Source organism: Bos indicus x Bos taurus, chromosome 4, assembly GCF_003369695.1.
Source record: "Bos indicus x Bos taurus breed Angus x Brahman F1 hybrid chromosome 4, Bos_hybrid_MaternalHap_v2.0, whole genome shotgun sequence".
In the NCBI taxonomy this organism is placed as follows: domain Eukaryota; kingdom Metazoa; phylum Chordata; class Mammalia; order Artiodactyla; family Bovidae; genus Bos; species Bos indicus x Bos taurus.
Window position 1 is genome coordinate 32544679 of NC_040079.1, and position 24283 is coordinate 32568961.

At 40.8% G+C, this 24283-nt stretch overlaps 1 protein-coding gene across 16 annotated transcripts in view; it reads left to right on the top strand.

The window, feature by feature from the left end:
* Positions 1-24283, top strand: part of CADPS2 (calcium dependent secretion activator 2) — a 577723-nt gene that overhangs the window by 137262 nt on the left and 416178 nt on the right. For all 16 annotated transcript variants that reach the window (XM_027539120.1, XM_027539121.1, XM_027539127.1 and 13 more), the window contains exon 2: positions 2799-2912. In XM_027539120.1, coding sequence (XP_027394921.1) covers positions 2799-2912 — 114 coding nt within the window. The remainder of the gene's footprint in view (positions 1-2798; positions 2913-24283) is intronic.

Here is a 24283-nt window from a genome sequence, read left to right on the forward strand (position 1 = left end):
CACTGATAGATTTTAAATTGCCTTTTTTCCTCCATATCTCTTTTATACGGAATTGTAGACCTTTTCTCTGTGCTAATAAAGTATTTTCTGATTGACTGTTCATATATTGTTATAATATAGCTATCATTTTATGTCTTAAATGTAACTACAGTAATTTTTATCTATAAAAAAGTTGAAGCCTAATGCTCTGGCATGTTTTGTGAAGGACATGAGCATTGTTAAGAGTTTCTAAGAAGATGGTTTGTGCAAATCTCCTTCTCTCCATTCATATTCAGGAATGTTCCATGTCGTAATCACCAGAACATAACTCATCGCAACAATGGCTAAACCAAAACACTGGCAAACTAGAAATTGCAGAGATTTAAAGGAGTTCCTACAGAACAAAATGCCTCTGATAGAAGAAAACTGAATAAAGATGCCCCAGTTTCTAGGTTTTGAATAATATTTATTTCTCAAACAAGGGAGATGGGACAAATGATCATTGACATCCTCTCCAGGTCATTGTCATCCCTCCCGAGTCTCTTTCCACTATTTTCTGAATACCTGGACACTTGGTTTGCAAATTGAAGCCCTCCTTGGCAATTCCCGGTGCTTGGCAACTAGAGTGCTATCAGTGGTCTCAGCAATTGCTATCCTCCTTCCATCTGGTCCCTTTGGTGAACTGTGTTTAGAGAAGGAAAGGCATGGGCTTAATTTGCCTTGCTAGTACACACACACACACACACAAGGTACCTCCTTTCATTCTCTGTACATTATATAGAAATGGAGAATGTAATATGATGTTGATATTCCTGCTTTCCAGCTTGGTTTAGCTTTCCCTAAAATGAAGAAGATAACCTGAAAAATGGAATGTTCACTTTCACTTTTCTCTTTTATGCATTGGAGAAGCAATGGCACCCCACTCCAGTACTCCTGCCTGGAAAATCCCGTGGACGGAGGAGCCTGGTAGGCTGCAGTCCATGGGGTCGCTGAGAGTCGGACAGGACTGAGCGACTTCTTTCACTTTTCACTTTCATGCACTGGAGAAGGAAATGGCAACCCACTCCAGTGTTCCTGCCTGGAGAATCCCAGGGACTGGGGGGCCTGGTGGGCTGCTGTCTATGGGGTTGCACAGAGTCGGACATGACTGAAGCGACTTAGCAGTAGCAGCAGCTTCTCTTTCCACTGCTCAGGGCAAGAGGTTTTTTACACTGGAGCACAGTAGGACACTTCTTTATCAATTTGTTTCTACCAGCAGTGATTTTTTTCACAGGCTGTCTTGTTTGTTAGAGTCCTAAATAAAACCCATGTTTTGAAAGAGCATGTCTCTCTGATTTGAATGGCATTTTAACAAGCCTTTTGAACAGTTTTAAACTTACTTCATATCAACCTTCTTTTCGAAGCCAGATCATCCCAGCTTGTTTAGTCTTTCTAATCCTTTAATCATTTTGTCTTAGGCACGATTCCAAATGCTTCACAACTCTCCATAGAATCCAGAACTGGGCTGAATTCTTTTAACAGTCTGATGAGGATGACTGAAATGGAGAGATCACTCCTTCCTTGTCCCTATATATCTCAGGATTTGTTGTTTTCTCTGCAAGACTATGTTCTGTCTCCAGTTAAGCTTTTAAAAAAAAAAAAAAAAAAATATATATATATATATATATATGTATGTATGTTTTTTATGTGTTTGTGAGCTGTGTTTAGAGCGGCCACACGGGCTCCTGCTTAGAAGGGTCCCATGCCGGGTTGAATGCTCTTTTGCTGCTGTCTTGAAATCAGTTTTTTCATTAAGGGGCTCCTCGCTCTCATTTTGCAGTGAGCTGTAGAAATGAAATAGCTGCTTCTGCTTGTAGTTGATGACTAGAAGATGTGGTTAGTAAGTCATGGTCCGTGTCTAACCTACCCTCCGTAACCTGGTAGATAGCTCCAGGTGAGCAAACGTGGTTGTAAACTTACACTCCTCTCCCTGAGTCACTGCCTTCCCCTCGCCTGCCTGGAGATGCACTCACTGCCCCCATTGCCTCTCTGTTCCCCTCCTCATCATCCCTTTATCACAGCTCAAGCACTGAGATGTTTTTTCATGATAATCCAAGCTTTTAGCATCCAACAGATGTCCTTTCTAGAGAATTCTTTCTCTGAGTCTCTGTCTTTCCTGTCCTGTTCAGAGCTGTTGGTTGTCCACTCACCTCCAAGAATTCTTATCCCTCTGCCCTCTGTTCAGGACAGCTGGCAGGCAGTTAACTTTTCATTTGAATTTTAGATTTTTTCCCCTTTCTCTGCAAAGAGATTGGAGTGTAGTCATCACAAAAATGCTGTTTGGGGCAGAAATTTGGATTCCGTTTTCAGTATCAGGTATTCCAAAGTTCGTGGGGCAGTAACTTACTGCTGCTAAGTCGCTTCAGTCCTGTCCGACTCTGTGCGACCCCATAGACAGCAGCCCGCCAGGCTCCGCCATCCCTGGGATTCTCCAGGCAAGAACACCAGAGTGGGTTGCCATTTCCTTCTCCAATGCATGAAAGTGAAAGGTGAAAGTGAAGTTGCTCAGTCGTGTCCGACTCTTAGTGACCCCATGGACTGCAGCCTACCAGGCTCCTCCGTCCATGGGATTTTCCAAGCAAGAGTACTGGAGTGGGGTTCCATTGCCTTCTCTGGGGGCAGTAACTTACAAGCTTTTAAAAATTGACCCATAAAGTGAATTCTGAGTATTGAGTCTTAGACACATGTGGCAAATATAACTCTTAAAAAGCATTATGTGTCATGGATTAGCCAGTTTTTTTTTAATCTGATTCCACCCCCTATTTCTTTTTTTCTTACAGCTTAACAAGCAGCAGTTACAGTTACTGAAAGAACGGTTCCAGGCCTTCCTCAATGGGGAAACCCAGATTGTAGCCGACGAAGCATTTTGCAATGCGGTTCGGAGTTACTATGAGGTGAGTTTGAAGAGCTTTGTTTCTGGCATTCTGATGCCTTTTAAAAGATGTTTTTAATGGCTTCCCCTTTTAAGAAGCTCACACGTATAATAGGAAGGCTGTGAGTTTGCAGCCTTCCTTGAAAGCATTGTTGATTCTCTTTTGCAATTTAAAAACTAATTCCACAGCCTGGTTTTGAGAGATAAACAGAATTGGAAATTATTCAGATCTTTTGTGGAGAACTAAGCTGTTTAGAAAAATCTTCTGGCACTGATTGATAGAGCTGCGCTTAGCTATCTGTGGGTCCGCATGTCTAATTTATCCTTTTTAATCAGAATCTCAATAGTAAATTCCTATCTTAAATAGCAGTTAATAAGCCCTTAAATATTACTTGCTAATAGTACATGAGCCATTCTGTTCACTAAACTTTTTGTAATAATTAAAGCCAGTAACTAATTTTATGACAATGAATGGAACTCTTTTCTTGACGGAGAAATACTACAATCCCAACTTTCTCTTTCTTCTGATTTTAGCTTGTGACTCATCAGGAATTCTCTGTGGACTTCCTATGGGCATCAGTTTTCACTCAGGGTCATTAATTGCTTCAGTGAATGGCCAGTAGTTGTTAAGAGTTTCCTTTTTTTCCCTAAGGACTTCAGACTCATTTTGGGCATGGACTTCTTCCACTGTGCACATAACTACACCTCTCAACTGAAAAACAACATGCAAAGCCGTATTAGGCTAGTACAGATGAAAAATGTAGAGGTACAATGTGTCTGAACTTTCTGAGGTAGGGAAATATCTTTGCAAGAATAACAGAGTAACTGGATGTACAGATTTCTGAGGTTAGTGATTAATTGATGATGTGTGTGCCTCAGAAGTTGCTTAATGCAACTCTAGAGAGATTTATGTTCAGTCGCTCAGTCGTGTCCGACTCTCTGCAACCCCATGAAACACAGCACGCCAGGCCTCCCTGTCCATCACCAACTCCTATAGTCCGCCCAAACCCATGTCCATTGAGTTGATGATGCCATCCAACCATCTCATCCTCTGTCGTCCCCTTCTCCTTCTGCCCTCAATCCCTCCCAGCATCAGGGTCTTTTCCAATGAGTCAGCTCTTCGCATCAGGTGGCCAAAGTACTGGAGTTTCAGCTTCAGCATCAGTCCTTCCAATAAACACCCAGGACTGATCTCCTTTAGAATGAACTGGTTGGATCTCCTTGCAGTCCAAGGGACTCTCAAGAGTCTTCTCCAACACCATAGTTCAAAAGCATCAATTCTTCGGTGCTCAGCTTTCTTCACAGTCCAACTCTCACATCCATACATGACCACAGGAAAAACCATAGCCTTGACTAGACGGACCTTTATTGGCAAAGTAATGTCTCTGCTTTTCAATATGCTGTCTGCTGCTGCTGCTGCTGCTGCTGTCGCTTCAGTCATGTCCGACTCTGTGCTACCCCATAGCCAGCAGCCCACCAGGCTCTCCTGTCCCTGGGATTCTCCAGGCCAAAATACTGGAGTGGGTTGCCATTTCCTCTCCAATGCATGAAAGTAAAAAGTGAAAGTGAAGTCGATCAGTCGTGTCCAACTCTTAGAGACCCCAGGGACTGCAGCCTACAAGGCTCCTCCATCGACAGGATTTTCCAGGCAAGAGTACTAGAGTGGGTTGCCATTGCCTTCTCCGAATATGCTATCTAGGTTGGTCATAACTTTCCTTCCAAGGAGTAAACGTCTTTTAATTTCATGGCTGCAGTCACCATCTGCAGTGATTTTGGAGCCCAGAAAAATAAAGTCAGCCACTGTTTCCACTGTTTCCCCATCTATTTCCCATGAAGTGATGGGACCGGATGCCATGATCCTAGTTTTCTGAATGTTGAGCTTTAAGCCAGCTTTCTCACTCTCCTCTTTCATTTTCATCAAGAGGCTTTTGAGTTCCTCTTCACTTTCTGCCATAAGGGTGGTGTCATCTGCATATCTGAGGTTATTGATATTTCTCCTGGCAATGTTGATTCCAGCTTGTGCTTCCTCCAGCCCAGTGTTTCTGATGATGTACTCTGCCTAGAAGTTAAATAAGCAGGGTGACAATATACAGCCTTGACATACTCCTTTTCCTATTTGGAACCAGTCTGTTGTTCCATGTCCAGTTCTAACTGTTGCTTCCTGACCTGCATACAGGTTTCTTAAGAGGCAGGTGAGGTGGTCTGGTATTCCCATCTCTTTCAGAATTTTCCAGAGTTTATTGTGATCCACACAGTCAAAGCCTTTGGCATAGTCAATAAAGCAGAAATAGATGTTTTTCTGGAACTCTCTTGCTTTTTCAATGATCCATCGAATGTTGGCAGTTTGATCCCTGGTTCCTCTGTCTTACTCAAGCCCAAACCTGTCGCACAAGATAAAAGTATAGAAGTGTTGCTTACCAGATCACTGTGTGGCATGAATCTAGAGGCACTAGTAGATGCTGTCTATTTGGACCTTGACTCAGAATATCTTAACAAGTATAAGGCATTACATTCTATCTTGTAAAACTCAAGGTTTGAGTCTTTGTGTTGAAGTCTTGCAAGATGAAATCATGGCTATGAATCTTAATAGAGGAAATGTAAGAGCCTATACTTGCATCATAAAATGAAACAAAAGTCAAAGTCTGTTTAGGATGAAAGAAAGGTGTTGAGGAAAGTAATTTCTGGGAAAAGATGTAATTAAGAAAACTCATTTTTGGTTCAGGTAGATGTACTGTGGTACTGTATGTGTTAACATTTGGAAAACAAGCTGGGTGAGGGGGCCATGGATGCTGTTTGTACTACATGTGCAACTTTTGTGTAAACCTAAAATTGCTCCAAAATAAATATATTCCAAAGTAAGTATTTTTAGTAAGGGTATTACAAAGAAGTAAGCGTAATATGTTGTTGTCAGTTTAGTAAAAGGCACACTTAAACTGTGTTAATATTATTCCTTTAATGAAGGAGTATCATCACTGTTTTTTTTTTTAATATTTATTTTTGGCTGTGGTGGGTCTTCATTGCTGTGTGGGGTTTCTGTAGTTGCGGTGTGAGGTCTCATTGCAGTGGTGTCTCTTGTTGCAGAGAACGGCTTCTAAGGTGTTTGGGCTTCAGCAGTTGTGGCATGAGGGGGCTCTAGAGCACGGGCTCAATCATTGTGGTGCACAGGTTGAGTAGCCCCATGGCATGTGGGATTGTCCCAGACCAGAAACTGACCCCATGTCTCTTGTATTACAAGGCAGATTCTTAACCACTGTACCACCAGGGAAGCCCACCAGTGGTTTCTAAATGAGAATTGTGCTCTCTTCTGGGTACTAAATATAAATGAAAAGATGTGGATAAATTTAGGGTCGTCAAGTCTGAAACATCATATAAGTCACCTGAAGGGCCTGGAGACAGATTAGGCTTGTGTTGTGTGTGGCCCCAAGAATAAAAAACTAGGCCTAACGTGGAAACTGAAGTAGGCAAGATTTTAGCCTAACATCATTGGAGTTTGGTTGCACAGCCAACATACTGAGTAGACTGGAGAGTGCAGCATCGCAGGCGATCAGGTTCTGGCTCACGTCACAGTTTTCTGGGAGGCATTTTGCATAGATGGGTCCCAGGGCCCTCTCCTGGACACACTGAATCAGAATTTCAGGATACCTTTTAAATACCTTTTCTATACCTTTTAAAAGCTTTCCAGGCGACTTCCTTTCAACTGGTAGATTGCCAACCAATGGAATTAGATGATTGCTTGGCTGCGATTGTTACAGCTGCTAAGTCGCTTCAGTCGTGTCCGACTCTGTGTGACCCCAGAGATGGCAGCCCACCGGGCTCCCCCGTCCCTGGGATTCTCCAGGCAAGAACACTGGAGTGGCTTGCCATTTCCTTCTCCAATGCATGTAAGTGAAAAGTGAAAAAAGTGAAGTCGCTCAGGTTGTCTACTTGAAAGTTATACAGTCGTGTCTGACTCCTAGCGACCCCATGGACTGCAGTCTACCAGGCTCCTCCATCCATGGGATTTTCCAGGCAAGAGTACTGGAGTGGGGTGCCATTGCCTTCTCTGGCGATTGTTACAGAAGGAGATGTAAATGCTGAAGAGGTGTATTCAAAATGGCTGCTGGGAAACAACCAGCCTACTAGAAAGTCACAAAATGTGGCTTCATATCAGACTCATATGTGTACTAAATATGTAACACCACACAAGTCATTGACCCTCTGTGAGCTTGTGTTTCTGTTTATGTCGTTGGGCTTCCCTGGTGGCTCATACAGTAGTAATGCTTAAGTAGTGAACTAAGTAATCAAGGGTTTCTTTTCTTTGGGTAGTATTTCCAGCAACTGTTGGCTTGTGAAACTATATCCAACTTGGCTTTGTGGAGTTCTCATAGGAATTAAGATTTGTATTATTAATGTGTATGGAGTCTATATTCCTGATTTACATTTGAAGGGTTACCATTTCCCAGGTGGTACACATTCTGTACTCAAACTCTTGAATGGATTAAGTACATTTTGTTGGGAAAGTGAAAGTCGCTCAGTCATGTCCGACTCTTTGCGACTCCATAGACTGTAGCCCACCAGGCTCTTCTGTCCATGCAATTTTCCAGGCCAGAATCCTGGAGTGGGTAGCCATTCCCCTCTCCAGGGGTCTTCCCAACCCTGGGATCAGACCCAGGTCCTCCACTTTGCAGGTGGATTCTTTACCATCTGAACTTGCAGGGAAGTCCAAGAATAATAGGATGGGTAGCCTATCCTATCTCCAGTGGATCTTCCTGACCCAGGAATAGAACCGGGGGTCTCCTGCATTGCAGGTGGATTCTTTACCAGCTGAGCTACCAGGGAAGCCCTTTGTTGGGAAAATAAGGTAAAAAAAAAAAAAAAAAGCCTTTTTCTCAATTTTTCTCACATAAGACTTTCCCCTCTTTTTCAAGGATTATATTTTCATAATACTTTGCTATGACTAAGAATGCCGGTAGTCTCAAGTGAAGTCAGAAAGAAAAAGACACAAACCATGTGCTACCACTTATATGTGGAATCCCAAACACGACACAAATGAACGTATCTAGGAAAGAAAAACAGATTCGGACATGAAGTACAAGGGGGGAGATCAGGTGGGGGGAGTAAGGAATGAAAGTGTGAGATTAGCAGATATAAACTAATATATAAAAACAACAAGACTGTACTGTATAGCACAGGAAACTGTATTCATTATCCTGTGGTAAACTGCAATGGGAAATAATACACATACATGTAACTGAGTCATTTTACTGTGTAGTAGAAATGAAATACAACATTGTAATCAACTATATATACATCAGTAAAATTAAAAAAAAACTGCTGGTAGCCTCTACTATAATTACCTCTGTGTAGTATTTCTTATAGCTTACCAAAATATTATTTTTTTCTTCTGGTAACTTTGTGTTAATCAGTGGCATTATTACCCACAAATTACATAAATAGAAACTGAAGCTCACAGAGGTTCAATGCCTTTTCCAGTGTTATATATTTGGTAGGCTTCTTCAGTGTAAATCCAGATTTTCTGACTTTCATGGTGCCATTTTGAATACACTTGTGCCAGGTACTGTGCAAAACACTTCAAAAATGTTTTTATTCTGTAGAGTAAACCTTTTAAGCAGAATTATTCGAATCTTGGGCTTCCCTGATAGCTCAGTTGGTAATGTTCATCGCAGCACTGTTTATAATAGCCAGGACATGGAAGCAACCTAGATGTCCATCAGCAGATGAATGGATAAGAAAGCTGTGGTACATATACACAATGGAGTATTACTCAGCCATTAAAAAGAATACATTTGAATCAGTTCTAATGAGGTGGATGAAACTGGAGCCTATTATACAGAGTGAAGTAAGCCAGAAGGAAAAACACCAATACAGTATACTAACGCATATATATGGAGTTTAGAAAGATGGTAACGATAACCCTGTATACGAGACAGCAAAAGAGACACTGATGTATAGAACAGGCTTATGGACTCTGTGGGAGAGGGAGAGGGTGGGAAGATTTGGGAGAATGGCATTGAAACATGTGAAATGTCATGTATGAAACGAGATGCCACTCCAGGTTCAATGCACGATGCTGGATGCTTGGGGCTGGTGCACTAGGACGACCCAGAGGGATGGTATGGGGAGGGAGGAGGGAGGAGGGTTCAGGATGGGGAACACATGAGAAATAAAGAAATTAAAAAAATAAATAAATAAATAAAAACATGACTATGCAGAGATCAAAAAAAAAAAAAAAAAAGAATTCACCTGCAATGCAAGAGATCCTGGTTCTATTCCTGGGTCAGGAAGATCTGCTGGAGAAGGGATAGGCTACCCACTCCAGTATTCTTCAGCTTCCCTTGTGGCTCAGCTGGTAAAGAATATACCTACAATGCGGAAGACCTGGGTTTGATCCCTGGGTTGGGAAGATCCCCTGGAGAAAGGAAAGGCTACCCACTCCAGTATTCTGGCCTGGAAAATTCCATGGACTAGTCCATGGGGTTGCAAAGAGTCGGACACAACTGAGCGATGTTGACTTCATTTCACTTCATTCCCATCTTAGAAACGAGGATAAGTGACCAGTGCCCAAAGCTGCTACCTAATTAGTAGCAGAGCTAAAACATCTCTCTTTCCATTAAAGCTTATTAAAAACAGATCTTGAGTTCTGTTCAATACCTATTGAATCAGAATTTCTGGGGATGGACATCAGAATTTTGAACTTGCACCGGGATAATTTTGATTTACTCTATATTTTGAGAAACATGTTGACCTAGATCTTAATGACTTCTACAATATATGTTCCATGAAGGAAACATTTCTATCCTGGTTATCATCTTATTCCACAAATATAGCACTTATTATGGCACACAAATGCTTTAAACAGGTTGACTTGTTGACTAAGTGGATGAGTATCATAGCACTTACTTCTCTGTGTAAAAATTATGTATTTTGTTTTTTCTTTATAATATTTTAAAGTATCACTTCAATACTGCCATGGGATTTCTTCCTATTGAGATTTCAGTTTCATGGTTTTGTGCTTTCTCAAAGATGGCCGATGCTTCAGAAGCATGGTTGGGCTTTATGTTATTTCTAACTTAGTATTCTTTGATTTTCTTGTCTTTTTTGGCTTCTATATTTCAAAATCTGTCTTTTCAGAGATGTTACATGTTTGCCGTAGAGAGCTCTTTTCAACAGTCTATCAGTGGTGCTTTTCTAATATATTAGATTTTTGTTAGTTGTGGTGGCCATTTTTAACCATGAAGATATGTATGTGTGGGAATATATCCATATGTGTGGAAACCCTAGTAAATGTGAATTACCAATTATATTGAAAATATTTCTTAATACTGAGGGCTTACAAGTTTCCTAAAGTCTGCTTGTTATTAACTTTTTTAGCTTCATAAATGTTATTGCTTCAGTGATTTCATGTATAGTCTTTTCCATCTTGGTTGTATGTCTGTATTTTATATAGACAATAAAGAATCATTTATCTCTTGAATTGGTTGTACCTTGGAATATTTGGTTTAATTTACGACTCTTTAATAGGTGTCATCTTGCTGGGCAACTCAAGATATTTCTTTTTCTCCACATTATTTGCCCAAAGTAATTTCAACTAGATCATGACAGGATACAATCTTTCTAGGTTTTCAATATGTGGTGCCTTCTTGGGTGTGTATTCCTGTGTTTTTGTATATCTGTGTCAGTATTGAATATTTATCATGAATATTATTAAATACAGCATTTACTGTGAAGATAATTTTTGTATGACAGTGCTGTTTCTATCTCTCCCATTTTTATCGGACGTCTTAACTTTGATTTGAATCAGTTCTGTTCAGTTCATTCACTCAGTTGTATCCAACTCTCTGTGACCCCATGGACTGCAGCACGCCAGGCTTCCCTGTCCATTGCCAACTCTCAAAGTTTACTCAAACTCATGTCCATTGAGTTGATGATGCCATCCAGTCATCTCATCTTGTGTCATCCCCTTCTCCTCCCACCTACAATCTTTCCCAGCATCAGGGTCTTTTAAATGAGTCAGTTTTTTGCATCAGGTGGCCAGAGTATTGGCATTTTCTCTTCAGCATCAGTCCTTCCAAAGAATATTCAGGACGGATTTCCTTTAGGATGGACTTGTTGGATCTCCTTGCAGTCCAAGGGACTCTCAAGAGAATTCTCCAACATCACAGTTTAAAAGCATCAATTCTTACCTTTCTTTATAGGCCAACTCTCACACCCATACATTACTATTGGAAGAAACATAGCTGTGACTAGATGGACCTTTGTTGGCAAAGTAATGTCTCTGCTTTTTAAAATGCTGTCTAGGTGGGTCATAACTTTCCTTCCAAGGAGTAAGCATCTTTTAAATTCATGGATGCAGTCACCATCTGCAGTGATTTTGGACCCCCCCCCAAAATAGTCTGTCACTGTTTCCACTGTTTCCCCATCTACTTGCCATGAAGTGATGGGACCAGATGACATGATCTTACTTTTCTGAATGTTAAGCTTTAAGCCAACTTTTTCACTCTCCTTTTTCACTTTCAACAAGAGGCTCTTTAGTTCTTCTTCACTTTCTCCCATAAGGGTGGTGTCATCTGCATATCTGAGGTTATTGATATTTCTCCCAGCAGTCTTGATTTCAGTTTGTGTTTCTTCCAGCCCAGCGTTTCTCATGATGTACTCTGCATACAAGATAAATGAGCAGGGTGACAATATACAGCCTTGATGTACTCCTTTTCCTATTTGGAACCAGTCTACTGTTCCCTGTCCAGTTCTAACTGTTGCTTCTTGACCCACATACAGATTTCTCAGGAGGCAAGTCAGGTGTCTGGTATTCCCATCTCTTCAAAAAATTTTCCATAGTTTGTTGTGATCCACATAGTCAAAGGCTTTGGCATAGTTGTAAATCAGAAATAGATGTTTTTCTCGAACTCTCTTGTTTTTTTGATGATCCAGCCGATGTTGGCAATTTGATCCCCTGGTACCTCTGCCTTTTCTAAAACCAGCTTGAACATCTGAGAGTTCACAGTTTATGTACTGTTGAAGCCTGGCTTGGAGAATTTTGAGCATCACTTTGCTAGCGTGTGAGATGAGTGCAATTGTGTAGTAGTTTAAGCATTCTTTGGCATTGCCTTTCTTTGGGATTGGAATGAAAACTGACCTTTTCCAGTCCTTCGGCCACTGCTGAGTTTTCCAAATTTGCTGGCATATTGAGTGCAGCACTTTCACAGCATCATCTTTTAGAATTTGAAATAGCTCAACTGGGATTCTATCACCTCCACTAGCTTTGTAGTGATGCTTCCTAAGGCCCACTTGACTTCGCATTCCAGGATGTCTGGCTCTAGGTGAGTGATCACACCATTGTGATTATCTGGGTCATGAATATCTCTTTGTATATTTCTTCTGTGTTTTCTTGCCACCTCTTCTTAATGTCTTCTAATTCTACTAGGTCCATCCCATTTCTGTCCTTTATTTTGCCCATCTTTGCATGAAATGTTCTGGTTTGAATATCGCCCTATAATATAATAAGAATAATAAAGAAATTTGATTTTGAAATTAATTCAGTCTTTTTCTTCATAGTTAGTAGCATTGTTAGGGGAAAAATGTGGACCCAAGTGTCTAAACCACCTAACTGGGCATACTTGATGATAGAGAGGAACCACAATAGGAAAAGAAGAAAGAAACGGCAGGTACATACTCAGTTGCTTAATAAAAGTTAGCAGTAACAATCTTGATAATTTTATAACTGCTAATTACTATTCGATTCTATAGTACCTTCATCTTCTTTTCTTTATAGAAGTTTTCTTTTTTTTCTTCAAGCTCCCCTGACCCCCACAGTAACTCACTGTGTGGAGGAAGACGTAAAGTAGAGAGTAGTTCTACAAGTATTTTTCTTTCCTAGCCATATCTTTTTCCCCTGTTCTGTTTTTCCAATTAGGAGACTTCAGCTGATTCTGTGGATGGATAAACATAGGTTTATTGTAGTATGTTACTTTGCAAGTTGTTTTTCCCATCAGATATTGGCTTCAGTTTACAAAATTCAGGTGGACTTCATCCGAATGTAACCAGTGACAGTATGATTTATAACAGATAGATGGGAAAGAAAATGGCCTTTCCTTTTTGGATTTCCGAAAGACAGCATATAACTGCTTACTAGCTGCTTTTAGTGTAACAAACATTCAAGTTCTATCACTGTGCCAAAAATGAATGTTGTGGTCTTCTGCCCCACCTTTTTGTGGGTTAGCTTTGTTTACAACTTTTCAGAAGTCAGTGAGTGAAAGTCGCTCAGTCATGTCTGACTCTTTGCAACCCCATGAACTATATAGTCCATGGAATTTTCCAGGCCAGAATACTGCAGTGGATAGCCTTCCCCTTCTGCAGGGGATCTTCCCAACCCAGGGATTGAACCCAGGTCTCCCACATTGTAGATGGATTCTTTACCAGCTGAGCCACAAGGGAAGCCCAAGAATACTGGAGTGGGTAGCCTATCCTTTCTCTAGCAGATCTTCCCGACCCAGGAATCGAACCGGGGTCTCCTGCACTGCAGGTGATTACTTACCAACTGAGCTATCAGGGAAGCCCTTCAACAACTTTTTGGAAAGGATGTGTATTTTTCAGATTATTTCCATTAATTTATGTTCTTTTCTGGTTCCTGAGAATGGATGAGAGTTATAAGTGTTTAATCTTTAAAAATTACCAAAGTAATATTAAAGTAAGTCTTGCCTCCATCATTACCACGACAACCACTTGCTTTTCAGATTTTCTACTTCTATAATGATACAAATGGGAATTCCTTCTGTAAGGGAAAAAAACACTCTTAAGGGTGAAATTACAAATCTCATGTTAAAGGAAAAATTACTCATTTTCATCCTAAAATATTAAGCTCTATTTTTGGTACTTTTTCCACAATACATTGTGATCCACACAGTCAAAGGCTTTGGCATACTCAGTAAAGAAGAAATAGATGTTTTTCTAGAACTCTTGCCTTTTTGATGATCCAGCAGATGTTGGCAATTTGATCTCTGGTTCCTCTGCCTTTTCTAAAACCAGCTTCAACATCTGGAAGTTCACGGTTCATGTATTGCTGAAGCCTAGCTTGGAGAATTTTGAGTATTACTTTACTAGCATGTGAGATGAGTGCAATTGTGCGGTAGTTTGAACATTCTTTGGCATTGCTCTTCTTTGGGACTGGAATGAAAACTGACCTTTTCCAGTCCTGTGGCCACTGCTGAGTTTTCCAAATTTGCTGGCATATTGAGTGCAGCACTTTCACAGCATCATCTTTCAGGATTTGGAAGAGCTCAGCTGGAATTCCATCACCTCTACTAGCTTTGTTCGTAGTGATGCTTTCTAAGGCCCACTTGACTTCACATTCCAAGATGTCTGGCTCTAGGTCAGTGATCACACCATCGTAATTATCTTGGTCATAAAGATCTTTTTTGTACAGTTCCAGAAAACCATCTATTTCTGCTTTTTTCACTATGCCAAAGCCTTTGACTATGTGGATCACAATAAACTCTGGAAAATTCTGAAAGAGATAGGAATACCAGACCACCTCACCTGCCTCTTGAGAAACCTGTATGCAGGTCAGGAAGCAACAGTTAGAACTGGACATGGAACAACAGACTGGTTCCAAATAGGAAAAGGAGTACATCAAGGCTGTATATTGTCACCCTGCTTATTTAACTTCTAGGCAGAGTACATCATGAGAAACACAGGGCTGGAAGAAGCACAAGCTGGAATCAAGATTGCTGGGAGAAATATCAATAACCTCAGATATGCAGATGACACCACCCTTATGGCAGAAAGTGAAGAGGAACTCAAAAGCCTCTTGATGAAAGTGAAAGAGGAGAGTGAAAAAGTTGGCTTAAAGTTCGACATTCAGAAAACTAGGATCATGGCATCTGGTCCCATCACTTCATGGGAAATAGATGGGGAAACAGTGGAAACAGTGTCAGACTTTATTTTTTTGGGCTCCAAAATCACTGCAGATGGTGATTGCAGCCATGAAATTAAAAGACGCTTACTCCTTGGAAGGAAAGTTATGACCAACCTAGATAGCATATTCAAAAGCAGAGGCATTACTTTGCCAACAAAGGTCCATCTAGTCAAGGCTATGGTTTTTCCAGTGGTCATGTATGGTTGTGAGAGTTGGACTGTGAAGAAACCTGAGCGCCGAAGAATTGATGCTCTTGAACTCTGGTGTTGGAGAAGACTCTTGAGAGTCCCTTGGACTGCAAGGAGATCCAACCAGTCCATTCTAAAGGAGATCAGTCCTGGGTGTTTATTGGAAGGACTGATGCTGAGCTGAAACTCCAGTACTTTGGCCACCTCATGCGAAGAGTTGACTCATTGGAAAAGACCCTGATGCTGGGAGGGATTGGGGGCAGGAGGAGAGGGGGACGACAGAGGATGAGATGGCTGGATGACATCACCGGCTGGATGGACATGAGTTTGGGTAAACTCCGGGAGTTGGTGATGGACAGAGAGGCCTGGCGTGCTGCCATTCACGGGGTTGCAAAGAGTTGGACACGACTGAGCAACTGAACTGAACTTGGCACTTTTATTGTATATTTTCATTTTGAAACACTTTATTCTGGGATTCAGATGTTTTCTACATTAATAACACTTTAAGAACACTTTAATAGAAGTATTGTATAATATGATTGTTAAGAGAATTTTTAAAACATTAAAGAGGAAGTTTCTGCAATGCTAAAACTGCTCTAAAAATAATCACTATTAAGAAGGGCAGTGTTAGTTGCTCAGTTTTGTCCAGCTCTCTGCAACTGTATGGAATGTAGCCCACCAGGCTCCTCTATCCATGGACTTCTCCAGGGAAGTATACTGGAGTGGGTAGCCACTCCTTTTTCCAGGGGATATTCCCAACCAGGGAATTGGGCTTCCCTGGTGGCTCAGATGTTAAAGCGTCTGCCTGCAATGCGGGAGACCTGGGTTTGATCCCTGGATCAGGAAGATACCCTGGAGAAGGAAATGGCAACCCACTCCAGTATTCTTGCCTGGAGAATCCCATGGACGAGGAGCCTGGTAGGCTACAGTCCACGGGGTCGCAGAGTCGGACATGACTGAGCGATTTCACTTCATTTCTCCTGCATTGCAGGCAGATTCTTTACTGTCTGAACAACTGGAGAAGCCCTAAAATATTAAAGAGGACATTAAATAATGCCTTATTATTCCAAAGCCTATAGACAACTCAGTTTGTTGTTTCTCTTTTGTATATATGAAACTGGAATTACTTCAGTTTTTTTTTTTTTTTTAATGTATGTCATGAGCATTCTTTAAATATTCTCCATGAGTATGATTTTAAGTAGCTGTGTAATAGACCATTGTCTGCCTGAGTCTCAATTTTATTTTTAGATACTTAAGTTTTCTTAAAGTGTTAAAATAAGTGTTGAGATGGTCATTTGTATTCTTACATAAATTCGTCTTTGATAAATTTCTGCAAGTGGTATTCCTGGATTATGGAAGATAAATATTACTTAAACTCTTATACAGATTACCAAATTGTTCTCAAAAGTATTAAGTTTTTGCTACCGTAACAGCATATGAGAGTGCTGTTTTTTTCCCTCCTTTCATACTCGGTATTATCATAAAATAAATGCCAACTGATTTTTATTTTACTGTTAGCAAAGTTCAGCATTTCCATACCAGTCATTCGTATTTATATCTTTCTGAATTATCTGTTCAAGTCCTTTTTGTCCATTTGGACGTTCATCTTTTAAATACTGATTTACAAGTGTTCTTCATACATTAAGATGACTGTTAATCCCTTTTTATACTGCAGTTATTTTCAGAGCCTACCCCCCCCCCACCCCCCATTTTGCAGTTTCGTTAAGTTACCTTACCTCTGATACTCATTTGTTTCCTGTTCTGGTAGAATGAAAGACATGTTCATATTCCAAGTAGAGGCTGCACCACATTTCCTTTCAACTTTATTTTCTTCATAAATTATTCATGACAGTGGTTTGCATCATGCTTTTCATCCTCTCCTCATTCCATCTACAACCCTTCTTGGATTAGTAACTCTCAGAGTAGAATCAGTCAGTTCACTCACTCAGTCATGTCCGACTCTTTGCGACCCCATGGACTTCACCACACCAGGCTTCCCTGTCCATCACCAACTCCCAGGGCTTGCTCAAACTCATGTCCATCGAGTCTGTGATGCCATCCAACTATCTCATCCTCTGTCGTCTCCTTCTCCTTGCCTTCAATCTTTCCCAGCATCAGAATCTTTTCTAATGAGTCAGTTCTTCGCATCAGGTGGCCAGAGTTATTGGAGCTTCATCTTCAGCATCTGCCTTTCCAATGAACACCCAGAACTGATCTCCTTTAGGATGGACTGGTTGGATCTCCTTGCAGTCCAAGGGACTCTCAAGAGTCTTCTCCAACACCACAGTTCAAAAGCATCAATTCTTCAGTGCTCAGCTTTCTTTATGGTCCATCTCTCACATCCATACATGACTACTGGAAAAACCATAGCTTTGTCTAGATGGACCTTTTTCAGTAAAGTAATGCCTCTGCTTTTTAGTATGCTGTCTAGGTTGGTCATAGCTTTTCTTCCAAGGAGCAAGCATCTTTTAATTTCATGGCTGCAGTCACCATCTACAGTGATTTTAGAGCCCAAGAAAATAAAGTCTCACTGTTTCCATTGTTTCCCCATCTGTTTTCAGAGTAGAGTATGTTGGTGAAACTAGGTCTTTACTATTGATCTGGTTCCCCACCTTTGTAGAGGGAAGATAATTTCTGAAGCTCCTTTTCTCTCTGCAAGCCTCCAGGCGTTAATTTGTTTCTTTATTTCTTCTGTTTCTTGCCCTGCAAGCTTTCACATCTCCAAAATGTAAAGGACAACAACAACAACAACAACAAAGAGCAGGGCTTGATACTATAGGTCCAGGACTAAGCTCCAGGCCATGGTGTTTAAATTTTTATACACATTTATGTTGGAAAATCTGTATATACTACTTCCTAGTCTAGAGCATCAGGGAGCTTGACTCTCACTGTTCAGTTCAGTTCAGTCGCTCAGTCGTGTCCGACTCTTTTCGACCCCATGAATCACAGCACGCCAGGCCTCCCTGTCCATCACCAACTCCCAGAGTTCACTCAGATTCACATCCATCGAGTCAGTGATGCCATCCAGCCATCTCATCCTCTGTCGTCCGCTTCTCCTCCTGCCCCCAACCCCTCCCAGCATCAGAGTCTTTTCCAATGAGTCAACTCTTCACGTGAGGTGGCCAAAGTATTGGAGTTTCAGCTTTACATCATTCCTTCCAAAGAAATCCCAGGGCTGATCTCCTTTAGAATGGACTGGTTGGATCTCCTTGCAGTCCAAGGGACTCTCAAGAGTCTTCTCCAACACCACAGTTCAAAAGCATCAGATCTTGCAAAGAAATTGGGAGTGGCTGCCTTAGCTTCGTATTTGCTGCTGCTGCTTAGTCACTTCAATGGTGACCGACTCTGTGACCCTATGGATTGCAGCTTGCAGCCCATGAGATTCTGTCCATGAGATTCTCTAGGCAAGAATACTGGAGTGGGTTGCCATGCCCTCCTTGAGGGGATCTTCCCAACCCAGGGACTGAACCCAGTTTCCTGCACTGTAGGCAGATTCTTCACCACTGAGCCACCAGGGAAGCCCTACCAGCTTCACATTACCAGCAGTCAATTTCACATCATTCCTTTTCTTCTACCTACTTTCTTTGCCTGACATTATGCCCTGTCCTTTAATATCTATTTAAAAAATAAATACAGTTAACAGTTGATTTGTGAAAACTGAGTCTTTTGAGTCTCTCTTGCTTTGATTTTTGTAACTGCCTTTTTTAAATTAAAAAGTACCACCCAAGGGTCTTAGTTTTTTGTGTATGCCAAGATAGAGGAAGCAGGGCTGGTAAGGTTTGCATTTAAATATTTTGGTGTCCGCTTTTTGTTAGCACTTTACTTTGGGATGGAAAGATTTACTCTTCATATTCCAAGGGCTGTTTGACCTGTTGAAATTTCTTTTGAACTCTAGAAAAAAAATACCATGAAAAAGGCTATTTTTTCAGAGTGAATTGATGATCACTAAGTAAACCAGGATTGGCATTCTGTATCAGGAGGGTATGAAGAAAGGTCATTGCATTCACACATGAAATCCAGTAACCAGTAATGAGAAGTGAGGATTTAAATTTTCGTGCAGCTCTGCAGATCACATTGTGTTTGTTATTTTTGATATTAGCCATCTTGTTTCACATCACATTTCCTTAAATTCTAAGGATGGCATTTCAAATTAAGTATTTGAAAATGTCTGAGAGTCCTGTTTCTATTTTAGGGTAGTTTGCTTTTTTTTGCTGCCTGTCTGTTTTGTAGACTTGCCTGCGTTCTTGACGCTGTCCATTTTGTGAAGACCTGATCTATAGATTGTAGAAATTTGTTGTTTGAGATAGCTAATGAAATCCTGTTGGAGCATTTTTTTTCTTCTTGCTTCACGTATTTTCAGCAGAAATTGAGATTTTTTTTCCCAAGCCCATGGAGTGAATTTTTGTGGCTCAGGACATGTTTTAGTCCTTTGTTAACTAAATCTTTTCTTCTGCATCTGTGTTTTTATATAAGGGTATTGTATCTTTACAGTGGATCATGGGTTAGTCGACCTAGTACAGATTTCAAGTTTGGCTGACGATATGGAAGTTAAATCCAAGCCAGGTCACCACAAAGGGCAGAAGCACGTCATTGTCTCATTCTGTAATCCTCAATCTTACTTCATTGTCTCATTCTATAATCCTCAAATCCAGTGGGCAGATGCTCAAGTGTGGGTCTCCATATAGCCAAGGTAGGGTTTAGCATATCTGTGGTGCATATTTCAGTGCTGTGCTACAAGCCTTTCTGACACCGTGATTCAGGAAGTTTCGACATACCTGGCCCTTCATAGACTCTTGACTCTTTGAATAAATTCAGAGCACAGCGGTATCCTCCTTCAGGGAAAGTGCGAGGTTGGTGATTCCAGGATCTCTTCAGAGCAGTCAAGCTTCAGCTTCCTGATGAGTAAGCTTTTTGGTCACAGATTACTTCTTATAAGATTTCTTTAATTAAAAGGGGAAATGCTCTTTAACTTTAAACGTCTTCAAGAAGTTGCTTAGTTTCATTTATTTTAAATTTTCTTGTAACCATATGCTATGCTAAGTCACTTTAGTTGTGTCCAACTCTGTGCGACCCCATAGACAGCAGCCCACCAGGCTCCCCCATCCCTGGGATTCTCCAGGCAAAAACACTGGAGTGGGTTGCCATTTCCTTCTCCAATGCCTGAAAGTGGAAAGTGAAAGTGAAGTTGCTCAGTCGTGTCCGACTCTTAGCGAGCCCATGGACTGCAGCCTACCAGGCTCCTCCATCCATGGGATTTTCCAAGCAAGAGTACTGAAGTGGGGTGCCATTGCAAGGTTAAGTAAAATTTCTTTGAAGAACTGTATTTGGCAAATGATATTTTATATAGATTTTTTTTTTTTGGTATCAAACGTTCTTTCTAATTTTAGAATTAAATTTTTCGTTTGTTACTTTGAGCATTGTTCAGTTTATAAAAGTTTTTAGGGTAAATATTCTTATTTCCTTGACTTTATGACCCTGAAAGAATTATGAACTTTTTCGCTTATTTAAATGTCACTGTTAAGTATCTGGTGGCTCAGACAGTAAAGAATCTGCCTGCAATGCAGCAGAGATACAGGTTTGATCCCTGGGTCAGGAAGGTTGTCTGTAGAAGGAAATGGCTACCCTCTCCAGTATTCTTGCCTGGAGAACTCCTTGGACAGAAGAGCCTGGTGGGCTGCAGTCCATGGGGTTGCAAAGAGTTGGACACAGCTGAGCAACTAACACTTTACTTAGTCAAAGATATTTATTCTGCTTTTTTTTTTTTCTGTTGAACTTCTGTCTTTAAAGATTTTTGTCTTGTCTTTGGTTTCAGTGGCAAAAGCTTGAGAGGAACCGTATGTACCCTTGTTAGTACAGTCCCAGTGGGTGCTGAATTCACCTTTTATATTTAAAGGTGTATATTTAAAGCTTTTCTCTCGCATAGCCATAAAAATGTTTAGAGTCTTGAAAATAAACAGGTAAAATATGCAAGATTGTGATTATCTCAGATAGTCATTGATCGTCTGTTCCTTAGTACAGTTTTGGTTTAGTTTATGTAACACCTTCCGAATACTTGTTGAAAGACCTGTTTTCATGTGGTACCCCCATAAAACATGCTAAGACATAGTCCTGAATATTTACCATTTTACAGTTGAAACAACTCTTTTTTTTTTTTTTTTGGTCACTGGAGGAACTCCTAGAATGGAGAATCTTGTTTTCATAAAGAGGTGCCCCTCTTTTGCATCCAAATCCTGGTTTGAGATGGGAGTTTTAGTTAAAAGTGATTGAGCTAATGAGGTAAGAATTGGTGTCCTGGAGGAGGACAGCTGTTTCTTAAAAATGTAAGCTGTTCAGTAGGTGCCTACTATTTTTAGCTGAAAGTATAATGTCATATTTGTATGCATGTGTGCCATAAACTTTCAACCATCCCTTCTGCATGAGGTGCTGGTGGTACCCCCAGGTACGAGGGTTATCCCTTGCTCCTAAGGAAGATGATAGTCCCTTAAGGATTAAGGCACATTTCCAACATTCTAGCCATGGTGAGAGGAGGGACCAAGATGAGCTCTACAAGGGAACAGGGCTGGTTTCAGAGAGAAAGTGACGAGTTGCTGTATGCAGCTGATGTTCTTAACCTGGGTGGAATTCAGAAAATCTGTGAACTCCGATGGGCAAACAGGACAGCTTTAATTTTCACTAGCCTCTGACTGAAATTTAGCATTGTCTTAGAATTAGGAATATAGGCAGTAAACCAGAGTAGTTCTAGCAGTATCTGTTGGCTTTATCACCAATCAAAAGTGGTATATTTTGGTATCATGAATTTTATTGCAGCTGTCTTGAAATACTATTTATGTACATGAACTCCACTGAAACTGGTACTCTTAAATCCCTTATTACATCTCGCTGATGACTTCTGAAAAACGCACATAAATTGCTACAGCACAAATTTGTTTTTAAAAACATTTTTATAACTGTAGTAAAACTGCTTTCCTTCATACTCCTATGAATTACTTTTACGCTGTTAAAAGCGTTATTCTGAGAAGGTAGTCATAGACTTTACCAAAATGCTAAAAATTTCATTCTACAGAAATGGTTAGCTACCTCTGACTTAAAGGACCTGTGAAGGCTTCATCATAGAGGAGATGAGTTTAAACACAAGGGGGAGACAAGCGGAACAAAGTCGTTTCTATCTGTGTTGGAATTCCAACTCTAACACTTTTCATCTGTGAGACTCTGGAACTGGATCTTGTTGTTGTTAGTCACTAAATTGTGTCCTACTCTGCGACCTCATGGATTGTAGGCTGCTAGGCTCCTCTCTCCATGGGATTCTCCAGGCAAGAATACTGGAGTGGGTTGCCATTTCCTTCTCCAGGGTATCTTCCTGACCCAGGGATTGAACCTGCATCTCCTGCATTGCAGGGAGATTCTTCACCACTGAGTGACCAGGGAACTTGATATTGCTACTCTTCATTTTCTTCATCTTTAGTATAGATGATAATGTACCTACTTCTCAGGATTGTTGATTAAAACAATTAATGAATTTAGGTTGCTAAGCACAATGCTTAATGTGAACTGCTATTATTATTATTATGTGGCTTCTCTAATAGCCTTTAATCTCTACATGTTTTGATGAAGCAGTAAGTAATGATTTTTCTACTTTTGTGATGTATTTGTCACACTGGAATATATTTAATCCTCTATAAATTGCTGAGATTAAGATTTTAGCTTGACAACTTAGTTCTCTGTTCTAAAAGTTTCTGTCATATAGAGGAATTTAATTTCCTTCCTAGCTTACCTTTGTTTCTCATAAAATTACGTGCAGGTCTGATAGTGTAGCATGGACAGAAGGTATTAAGCTAGTGGCAATCACAAATGAATATGTAGGGGCATTCAAAGGGAAAGAGATTAAATATACTTACCTGTGTTCCAGGCGTACTGGGAAGGGAGAAGGGAGACCAGCCTTCCTCTTTCTCCCTGTGCCTGGTAGCCTTTGTTTTTTGAAAACTGGCTCCTTTTCATACTTTGATGCACTCACACGTGATAGGCTAGATGTGAACCTGGCCTTTCTTCTTTGGATAGCCAGAGAAGGATGATGGTTCTAGCAAGTGAGAGAGCAGAGAAGAAGGGCTGTGTTAGGGGGCTTGCAACTTACTCCCCTCCATGCAGAGTTCCACACACCCATCAGGCTGGCGTCTTCTCTCCCCGACTCCCTTGTCCCTTCTCTTCCTTCTGCCTCCCTTTCTTCCTTTCCCTTTCCCTTTCCCTTCCTCCCCTGCTTTGCAGAACTCTCAGCACACAGACTGGCCCCTTGGGGCGCCATGAAGTGGCGGGTTGTGGAGGTTTCTTCTGCACTTGAATCCCAACTTGCTCATGACTAGCAGGAGCACAAAGAGAGCTGAGAGTCTGCATAACATGGAGAGATTGATATTTTGATTTGTCCATTTCATGGCTCTTCAAATTTGTGTACATTTGTAATGGCATAAAGTAACTGTTCCTGAAAGGTTTATTATTGAAATAATATTGTCAAGTGATCATAACATAAATGTTGCAGGCTTGGAGAAAGCAGAAAGAGAGTCTACCATGACCTTAGGTTGTTTTCCTCTGATTGAGAAACAGGTTCATTTCATTCTCTATTCCCTGTTACACCAGACCAGCTGGCAGAGTTCTTTGTCCTTGCATTGTTTCTGAGAAGTCGTCCATGGTCACTGCATCAGCCTCTCTGCTCTGAAGTGTTTTCTCCATAAATGTTGTGTTGTGATGCTCAGATTATACATGTACGGTAAGTTCCTTGTGAACATTTAGACCTTTGTGTCTTAGTCCATTCAGGCTGCTTTAACAAATCATCAAATTGGGTGACTTATAAAAATCCAGATTTCTCATTTCTGGATTCTGGGAAGTCCAAGATCATGGTTCTAGTGTTTGCAGTGTGCTGTCTGGTGAGGACCTGTTTCCTGGCTCATAGACGGCACCTGCCCTTTGTGTCCTGGCATGGCTGCAGGGCTAGGGAGCTTCATGGAGGCTTTTTGATAAGACCTCTGATACTGTTGGTGAGGGCTCTACTCTCATGACTTAAACACTTCCAAATTCCCTACCTTCTAATACTCTCCCATTGTGGATGTTTGGGATGTCAACCTTTGTATCCTGGAAGTACCCAAATATATTACAGCACCTTGTTTCATTCAGCTTCCTCATATATACTTGACTGGTAAGTGATGGCGGGGGAAATGTGATTACCTGAATATACTATACACATCTTGCTTTTCATTATTCTGTGACTTTTTTTCAAAGGCTCCTGCCTTACTTCACTGTGTGTGACAA